This window comes from Zerene cesonia, unplaced genomic scaffold, assembly GCF_012273895.1.
Source record: "Zerene cesonia ecotype Mississippi unplaced genomic scaffold, Zerene_cesonia_1.1 Zces_u001, whole genome shotgun sequence".
NCBI classification, from domain to species: domain Eukaryota; kingdom Metazoa; phylum Arthropoda; class Insecta; order Lepidoptera; family Pieridae; genus Zerene; species Zerene cesonia.
In genome coordinates, this window is record NW_024045131.1 from 4,249,555 (window position 1) to 4,259,375 (window position 9,821).

Here is a 9,821-nt window from a genome sequence, read left to right on the forward strand (position 1 = left end):
TTATTGCATCTCATCATATTCACCTGTTATAATCCCAGTTATTATTGCATCCTATCATATTCACCTGTTATAATCCCAATTATTATTGCATCTCATCATATTCACCTGCTATAATCCCAGTTATTATTGCATCCTATCATATTCGTATGTATAATCCTATCGTATCCAGATGTTACAATCCCATTTACAGACATGTCCTAGTGCACCTAGATAATAAAACGTGTATCAATACTGACCGGTCGCGTTGAAGTCGCTGAGCGTCTGTTTGCTCTCATTCCCGATGCCGAAGTAGGTGACGAGCGCCAGCAGCGGCGCGGAGCACGAGAATATCAACAGGTGTTTGCGGATTCGATTCCTATCGCATATCAATTGAACGGATGAAATGAATGAATTTGAGAAATTTTTAAAAGAATAGCAATAATTTGATTAAGAGGTGGGGTTCGAACCCGCGTCTTTTTACCATACCGTAATAACGGTAATGAATTTATTAAAAATTATTTTTCCTCTTGATTCCTTTTTTATTTCTTTCAAAATTTCTCATGCATAGAGCATTTTTTCAATGCTATAACACCAAAAATTTAAAAATTCAATTTATAGGCCTTGATAAATAAAAAAAAAAAACATTAACATTGACAAAAAAAAAAAACTAAAACACCTTCAGATTATCTGAAATACATCAAATTCAATTGGACCACCCGAAGAGGCACCGGCTTTCAAATGAAAAATGAATCATTATCAGTTGACCCAATAAAAACAGGTAACAAATACAAAAAAGAAAAACAGTGAAAATGAAGAAACTCCTTTTTTGGTATCGGTTACATTTAGCAGATAGAGTTAACCTAGACATTAATTCCATTTACATTGGGGAAAAATCTAATTCTGATGGTGGGAAAAAGGATTATTTTTAAAACTTTCCGTGTTATCGGCTGTTTTTTTTTTTTAATTTAATGTTTTAGTTTTATTTTACACAAATAAGAAAATTGGGTATTTTCAATTTTACAGTGTTAACAGCAGTTTTTTTTGTTTTTTTTTATCTTTTTTTTTACTTTTTTCTCATTTTTTTTTTATACACACACACAACCCCAGGTCGCTCACCTTTCCAGGCCCGCGTGCAGCAGGAAGGTGACGAGGCCGAAGGCGGCGGGCGCCTTGTGCAGCATGATCGCCAGGAACACGATGATCTCGACGTCCGCGTGCGACGTGGTCGCCGCCGCGCCGAGCGCTATACCATCGGCTGGGGGACGCGTTATGTGCATTTGAACTAACTTTAACACATTTTTATTCATACTGATATTATGGAGGTGAAGAGTTTGTTTGTTTGAACGAAATAATTTCAAGTACTACTGGTCCGATTTGAAAAATTCTTTCAGTGTTAGATAGCCCATTTATTGAGGAAGGCCATAGACTATATATGTACCACGGGCAAAACCGGGGCGGACCGCTAGTTTATAATACTTTGTGTTGGAAAATCAAAAGTTCGACGACACGTGACATCTGCCAACCCGCACTTGGCCAGCGTGCTAGATTATGGCCTGAACCCTCATAGAAGGCTTGTGTCCCAGCAGTGGGAACATATATAGGCGGATGATGATGTTGACACTATATATCATACTATCACACTAATACTATAATTTTCAAAAGTTTCTTTGTATGAATGCTTGTCCATCAATCAAGCTGAAACAACTGCACGGATTTTGGTGAAATTTGGTATCCAGACATGAACTGACTTGGATGACAGGATCCTTTTTATCCTGATTAAATGATAAATGATAAATATATAAAGTTTGAACTAACTCTGTCCGAATAAAGTGAGTCAAAATCTAAAGGAATCGGTTACATACAAACATACAAGTGAATTAAATAAAGTGTGCCAGAAACTAACTTTATTATGAAAAAAAGTTATTTAAATTTTTTTTTTTGGATGGTCGAAATTAGTATGGGAAAGACCGAGACAATATAATCTGAATGAAGCTATGGGCAAAACACTGTCTCCCATGTAACTTACAAATAACATAATTATGAAATGCTTGAGCGGTTCCCATTTTCTTATCGCGATACCTACGAGTGAATATATTTAAAATAAACTTATTTATAAAACAATGTGCTATTTCTTAGAGCATTTTTGTATAAAGTGAATTTGTATTTGAGCGGGAGATTACACCTACTATATCGAAGTTATAACCTCCTTTTCAAATTTGATTTAATTATTAATCACAAACATCATCATCATCATCATCATCGACATCAACATCAACATCATCACTATCACCAACATCATCATCGCAAACTCACCAGCAGCGTGCACCACCAGCCCCACGGTGGCTGTGACATTCTTTTCCAAGGGATTGCTAGAGTCGTTGTAGCGAGCCGACAGCTGGTCCACCATCAGCATGAAGATGAATCCTGCGAGGATGAAATATGAATTAAAACATTATTATCCATCGGGGTAGTTATAATTGGAAACTATTCTCAATAAATTTCAATTCATTTTTAGTTGAAGACAATTTTGCTTTGTACAATTCTGCCCGTGTCACGTTGGGAAGAACTTTTAACTATCTTAAAAACTACCATTTCTATTGACAAAAATTTTATAACACATCTATGGCATTTCATTAGATTACCGTTTTTAAAATGTTTTGAAATTATAGAAAGAAATTATTAGGATATTTTGCCAATTAACTCTATTCTCAATTACCTTACCCTATAGGATAATAAATTTGAATTAAAAAAAATACGAAAAAGTCATAAAATTTTAGAGGATATGATTAGTAGCATTATGTGATACTTTATTATGTTAATTTAGTTAACTTCAGCCTTTATTTAAACTCTTCAAAATTGTCCTCAAGTGTGCTTGAAAAATTGTAGTCGAAACAATTAAGGATTAAAGCAATAACGACCCTATTACTATTGCTTAAGGTATATTCGCAAAACATACCAAAAGTTTTAAATTAATACGTCTAGCTGCTAAATACGAGATAAATTCAACCTTATTTGGATGAATTAAGGTCGTATTTACAAAGCACCCAGGGTTTTGTTGTGGACGCTCCTATCGCCTGTTTTTTAGTCTAGTTAGAAGATTTTTGAGATTTGACAAAATGATAGACTTGTATAATGTATTGATAGTATCTTAGAATGGCAACTCTCTTCTCCTTTCTATCTCCTTCTCTTTCACACTCACGCATAAAAGGTATCATCATCTCGCTCGCCTGCCTTCATGAGTCTGGCATTTACCCTACCTTCGTACGGTCACTTTGAGCGTGTACAACGTATTTGCGATTTTAAAAACATATCGCATAAGAGATAGATTCCAACGCACCCAAAACCAGCGATATGCCGATGACCGAGTGCAAGTCAGTCTGCACGTTCGGCTCCGCCGTGTAGTTGGTGACCGCCGCCCTCTCACCGAACAGAGAACGAACACCTTCAGGGATGATCACGGCCAACGCAGTGCCTACGAGGAGACCAGCACCGAAGACTGTCACTTTGAGCAGTTTTTCCTATAGACAATATTGGAAATTGAATAACATTTTTATTATCTATACTAATATTATGAAGCTGGAGAGTTTGTTCGGTTGAACACACTAATCTCAGAAACTACAACATAATACTGTTTTGAAAAATTCTTTCAGTCTTAGATATATTGAGAAAGGTTAGATATATGTCCAAAGGTGAAGCTAGGGTGGACCGAGGGCTTGTATGATAGATTGATTTAAATGTTTATTGAAGATTAATAATGTACACAATATATAAATTTGATACGCAGATAGCTGGAAAACAGGAATAACATATGGGCAACTTTTTATCCCAATATTCCTAGGGGATACGGACTTATGCGGATGAAACTGTGGAGCGCAGCTAGTATATTATAAAATAAATAATTCATTCTTTAATAAAAGTGTAAAGTGGATCAAAATAACGGAGTCAAATCATGATGATGATAATGTCACTTACATTTGCATTAAAGGGAATATCATAAAATCTATAAGTGACTAGCTTCCCGTCCACAGCTTTGTCGGCCTCATTATTGTTGTTACCTTTTAAACATTCCCTGGACTATTCAAAATTCTAAAACCATGAATATAAAAATCAGACCAGTCATTATCGAGTTTTAGGGAGACTAACGAACAGCAATTGATTTTTATACATATGAATTCTTTTTTCTCTGCATAACATAATTGTGCATGTAATCTGTTTAAATTCAACTTCTAGTAAAAATGTTTTGGTAAAGAAAACTAAGCTAAAATATATTTAAGAATAAAAAAAAAAATACATTGTTTTCATTCTTGCAAAACATAAGTATAATCAAATCATTGGTTAATTTTTAAAAATCGAATTTATATTATACATTGATTGTTACAAAAGTGTATCGATAGTGTCGAATTGATGTAACAAATATTTCTACAAACATTGCAAAACATCCTTTCGAAACGCAGAAATCCGATGTAACAGCTGGCCTGGGTGATAGGAAATGACTGCCTCGCTATTACGCGTAAATTCGTAAAACAATATATTCCTGTATGGAAGTATCTTACCTCAGACATGCTGACATTAAGGGGGATGCTGCCAGCAACGTAGGATCCGATTAACATAACTAAAGCCAATAAAATCAAGACGACGGTTCCATCCATTTTTTAAGCAAAAAATTTACAGTTCGCCGATAAATATAGAATATTTTTATTAGATAACTGTGATACAGCGAAGATTACACCTGAATTGAGCGCTGATATTTCATTATTCACTAATTAACACTATTTATGAATTTTAAATATGATTTAGTTTATTGAAAGTAAAACATGTAGGATACACGGTCGATTTTGCTTAACTTGACAAATGACAACACAGCAACACTGATTTATGAACAATACAGTTACTGTCAATCAGGTGTCAACAAAATTACGTATGGCAAGATTGGTCAATTAAAGTTGCTTAAACACTGATGCAATCACGGGAAAATGTTATAATTTGTACGTTTAATCTATCTTTATCAAACGTTGCCCTTAGTACAACATTATTCTTGAAAATTATTAGGTATTCCCAACACTTTTTTTTAAAAGAAGCGCGTACGAGTAATTATGACATTTTTATAAATGGATCTTACGTTTTATGAAAGCCTTATAAATACACTAATATGCAATTTTAAGTAATGTAATTATAAAATAAAAAATATGTATGTACCTGTACAAAGGATTGAATACAACCAACAATAAAAACGATTTATAGTAAAAATCGTAAAATTATAACTTAGCACGTAATAGATAACAGATTATCTTGTCAATGTCATTCCCTTCATGGTTTCCCGTCTAGTGCACGCGGAAGTGGGCAATCAATTTCCTTTTCCTATAATTTTTCAAATAAACATTGTAAAAAGTTTATTTTCCCTTTAACTTGTTTTTTAAATACTCTTGCTATCATTACTTAAATTGTAAGAGACCACTAATTTGTGTTCAAAATGGAGGTGACGGACATAAGTGATTTGTTGAATGTAAGATCAATTAAAATGGAAACAATAGAAAATAGATATTCGGATAGTGCAGAAAATGTTGAATCTAACGATGCTTTATCAATAATTCCTCAATACGTCACAGAATCTGATCTAGGTATAGTATACTATCTACTGTATATTTATATCGTAACAATATTAAGTAACTACCGACTACTGTATGCATCATTATTATTAAGGAAAATAATACGAAAGTGATTATAGCTATTTAAATAGACCATTTGATATAATCTAAGCATGTTGTTTTTTTTAATGTAGAGCAGTAGTAGTTAAAGACAGTTCTTAATTCAAAATTTTAATCTTGTGGAAATTTTTCATCCCAAAAGCTATGAAGAAAAGAAGTGGTGAAAATAAATATAATACAATTTATTGCGACTTTGTCAAAATCGGCTTGTTTTCTTATAGTTAATTTCGAACTAGCAGGGCAATGTCCAGTTTCTTTATCACACTTGCTTCTATGAAGCAGTATGAAATTGAGAAATCTAATATTACCTATGTATGTAAAAATCCTTATGCTTATAATAGGAAGAGATAAAATTTATTGTACACATAACTGAGTGCTTATTACACCAGTTTATTAAATTATATATAGAACTGTCATAGTATGTATTCATAATGTGAATGTGTTGCGGTATAGGCCGAGTGGTTTCTCCATTTGTCTCCTACTTTTTCAATTGTTATTTTTTTATAAATGTTTCTGTTTTATTAGCTTGCTCGTCTACATGAACCTGCATATTGTTTTTTTTTTATAATTGATCAAGCAGTCATTTGACCACAGGTCTACCTGATGGAAACCTATTCACTCTGGCCTTGAAATATATTGTTATGTATGTATATTGTATTTATGTGGAGTTAAAGAAATATTTCTTTTTTTTTCTCTCTTACTAACAAAGATTTTACGTTCATATTAATAAAAAAATGGCAAAAATGTTTCTAGGTTTGATGCAAACAGGTACTGAAATACTTGAAGCTCCTTTGGCAGTGTTCACTGATGCTGCTGATGATGAAGACACCCTGCAGAGTATGGATTCCAGCGGTATGGTCTACGAATCTTTTCTCTATTTTACTAGATACTCAAACTAACTCCGTCCGGATATCATGATTCCTATTTTATCCCAGAGGAGCATTTAATCAGGATAAAAAGTATCCTATCACCCAAGTCAGCTCATACCCTGTATGTATACCACCAATTTTCATCAAAATCCTGTATCTCAGTCTGTAGTTTCAGCGTGATTGACAGACAAACATCCAAAGAAACAAACTTTAACATTATAATATTAGTATTTTTATAATATCTACTGTCTATTTTGTATTACAAAAGTGGGTGTTAAATTTAAAAACAAACATAACATATTCACACAGACAAATCCAGATTGGGAAGCTAGCATCTTGTTTGTATAATCAGGAAAAAATATTGAGAAAAGCTGTTATATAGTATGAGATCAGATTTAAGAGTTTGTACAACTCCAAAAATATATTATTATGAAATTGTATTGCTTTTATATACTAGCATACCCGGCCACGCGGTGCTGTGGTTAAATTTGTTGTTAATTCTAAATTATTGGGATAATTCATTGAAATAAAAATTATCCTGTATCTTAAGTTGGACCCAATTGCATATAAAATGCCAAATTTCATCTAAATCGATTGAGTTGGTTAAGAGTTCATTGGGAATATACATCATGACACTGGATCTTTATATATTAATATATATCAATAGATAAAGAAACTTCGAGATAAAGACTAAAGAGATTAACACACATCAACGGACAGCTAGTATAATATAAAATAATGTTTACCAACACTTTCAGAGGAAGTTATAGTCCAATTGATGGATATAAGAACGAGATTGTCTCAGTTGCGGACGATGTTGGAGAAACGGCTGAACACCGATCTATCAGATTACAACTTCTGGCTGCAAGACGCCAAGTTGGTGAGTTTTATACTGTACGATATCGTGTCGTGTCGTGTCGTGTCGTGTCGTGTCGTGTCGTGTCGTGTCGTGTCGTGTCGTGTCGTTTATTTGATACAATTTTTGTACACAAGAGCAATTTTCATGTGATGTGGAAATTTTGATGTGGGTTATTTATATTTTAATAAATGGCGTTTAAATAATAATTATTAAGAAGTATGGAATTTGGTTTGTTTTTGATATAGTACAATTAATTCAATGAAATCAATATTTTTTATGGAACATCAATGCTGTGTAATCTAAATATAGATCAACAAATATACTGTGGTGTTGATAATATAACGCATTACACATGTTTTCTATAATTTTAGTTTAAATAACTAACTTAACTTAAATAATAAACCGCGGGGCGCAGCTAGTGTAGAATGTAGATATAAAACTAGTAACGTCGAACAAAAATATTTTTATTCTACGTATCTCATATACATATTATATTAAATCTCATAAAAATAAAAATAAATCGAATAAATAAAAAAAAGGAAAAAAGCAAAAAATATGATTCCGGCCAGGATCGAACTGGCGGCCTTCTGCGTGTAAAGCAGATGTGATAACCACTACACCACGGAACCAGTGGGATAAAATCTGAAATTAGAAATTATATTGCAAGATATTATAGAACCTATTTTTATAGATATGCTAGCTGCACGCCCCGGCTCCGCCCGGGTAGTCGTTTATGGTAATTGAAATTATAATACAAACTATCCTATCTTTTAAGTTGGATCAAACTGCATGTATAGTTTACAAATATGATTAAAATCGGTTGAGTAGTTTAGAAGTCCATCGCGGACAAACAATTTATATCCTACTATCCTATCCTACTAATATTATAAATGCGAAAGTTTGTAAGGATGTATGTGTGTTTGTTGCTCTTTCACGCAAAAACTACTGAACCGATTGCAATGAATTTTGATACGTAGACAGCTGGACAACTGGAATAACATATAGGCAACTTTTTATCCCGATATTCCTACGGGATACGGACTTACGCGGGTGAAACCTCGGGGCGCAGCTAGCATATTAATATTTAAGGAAAAACTTGAACGTTTCCGTTTCCGTGGGATTTCTTATCTATCTTGATACCAAATAGCATTATAATCGGTTCAGTGGTTTAGGTGTTCAGAAAGGACAGACGTTTTTTTGATAGGGAAATGTATCTTACGGGATCGCGACACCGCCATGTCGTTATAATTAAGAATTTTAATATCAAATTTCTAAGTTATAAGATTTCGCTTTTTTCGGCAGTCTTTTTTAATTCCTTTATCTATTGTTTCCAGTTGGAAAACCACAAGACCCTAGTGGAACAATGCATCCGCGGTTCTGGCGTGGTGCAAGTCAACATTCAGATAAAGCCTTCGCAGAGGAAGATCAACATTATGGACGTGCTGAAGCCTGATGAGGAGCTGCTGCAGCTGCCGGCTGCTGATGAGGGTGAGTGGTGAACGGTAAAAGTGCCGGTGAATGTATGGTATTGGTGGTAAAAGTGATGTTTATTGTGGTAGTGGTGGTAAAAGTCATGATGATGTTTGTTAGTGATGGTAAAAGTGATGTTTATTGTGGTAGTGGTAGTAAGTCATGATGATGTTTGTTAGTGATGGTAATAGTGATGTTTATTGTGGTAGTGGTGGTAAAAGTCATGATGATGTTTGTTAGTGATGGTAAAAGTCATGTTTATTGTGGTAGTGGTGGTAAAAGTCATGATGATGTTTGTTAGTGATGGTGAAAGTGATGTTTATTGTGGGAGTGGTGGTAAAAGTCATGATGATGTTTGTTAGTGATGGTAAAAGTGATGTTTATTGTGGTAGTGACGGTAAAAGTCATGATGATGTTTGTTTCTGATGGTATAAGAGGTTGTGAATGTATTTTTGTGGTTTTAAGTGATTGTAAATTTCTGATAGTGGTAAAAGTGGTGGTGAATGTTTGGTATTGGTGGTAAAAGTGATCTTTATTAAATGTTCTTAAATTTAAGACATTTTACGTAAAGGTTGGATATCATTCAGTTAATTGAGACTGGACTTTTAATGAAACGGCCGATCAAACAAGCTGGCTACCAGCAATAGCATTATATGTAACTAGCTGCACCCCGCGGTTTCACCCGCGTAAGTCCGTATCCCGTAGGAATATCGGGATAAAAAATAGATGTTGGCCGATTCTCAGACCTACCCAATATGCTTACCAAATTTCAGAGGAATCGGTCAAGCCGTTTCGGAGGAGTATGGCAACGAAAACTGTGACACGAGAATTTTATATATAAGATTCACAGATCGCTAATAAGCGATAGACCGCCTGTAGCTACTACTATACTTATGCTTACTATTTGTGTGTGATAAATAAAGCGAATGGTATTGTATA

At 34.0% G+C, this 9,821-nt stretch overlaps 2 protein-coding genes and 1 non-coding gene across 3 annotated transcripts in view; 1 reads left to right on the forward strand and 2 right to left on the reverse strand.

Annotated features, from left to right (window-relative positions):
* Positions 1 to 4,843, reverse strand: part of LOC119838164 (zinc transporter ZIP9) — a 7,446-nt gene extending 2,603 nt beyond the window's left edge. The window contains exons 1-5 of the mRNA XM_038364007.1: positions 4,533 to 4,843; positions 3,317 to 3,497; positions 2,293 to 2,403; positions 1,096 to 1,234; positions 237 to 355 (exon numbers count right to left, since the gene is read on the reverse strand). Coding sequence (XP_038219935.1) covers positions 237 to 355; positions 1,096 to 1,234; positions 2,293 to 2,403; positions 3,317 to 3,497; positions 4,533 to 4,628 — 646 coding nt within the window. The 5' untranslated portion in view covers positions 4,629 to 4,843. The remainder of the gene's footprint in view (positions 1 to 236; positions 356 to 1,095; positions 1,235 to 2,292; positions 2,404 to 3,316; positions 3,498 to 4,532) is intronic.
* A 442-nt stretch (positions 4,844 to 5,285) lies between these two features.
* The window catches only part of LOC119838165 (DNA-binding protein Ets97D), a 9,043-nt gene continuing 4,507 nt past the window's right edge, over positions 5,286 to 9,821 (forward strand). The window contains exons 1-4 of the mRNA XM_038364008.1: positions 5,286 to 5,597; positions 6,438 to 6,536; positions 7,312 to 7,433; positions 8,747 to 8,898. Of these exons, the coding sequence (XP_038219936.1) occupies positions 5,450 to 5,597; positions 6,438 to 6,536; positions 7,312 to 7,433; positions 8,747 to 8,898 (521 nt within the window). The 5' untranslated portion in view covers positions 5,286 to 5,449. The remainder of the gene's footprint in view (positions 5,598 to 6,437; positions 6,537 to 7,311; positions 7,434 to 8,746; positions 8,899 to 9,821) is intronic.
* On the reverse strand, positions 7,969 to 8,041 carry Trnav-uac. The gene has a single exon. It is a non-coding gene; the product is annotated as a tRNA-Val (tRNA).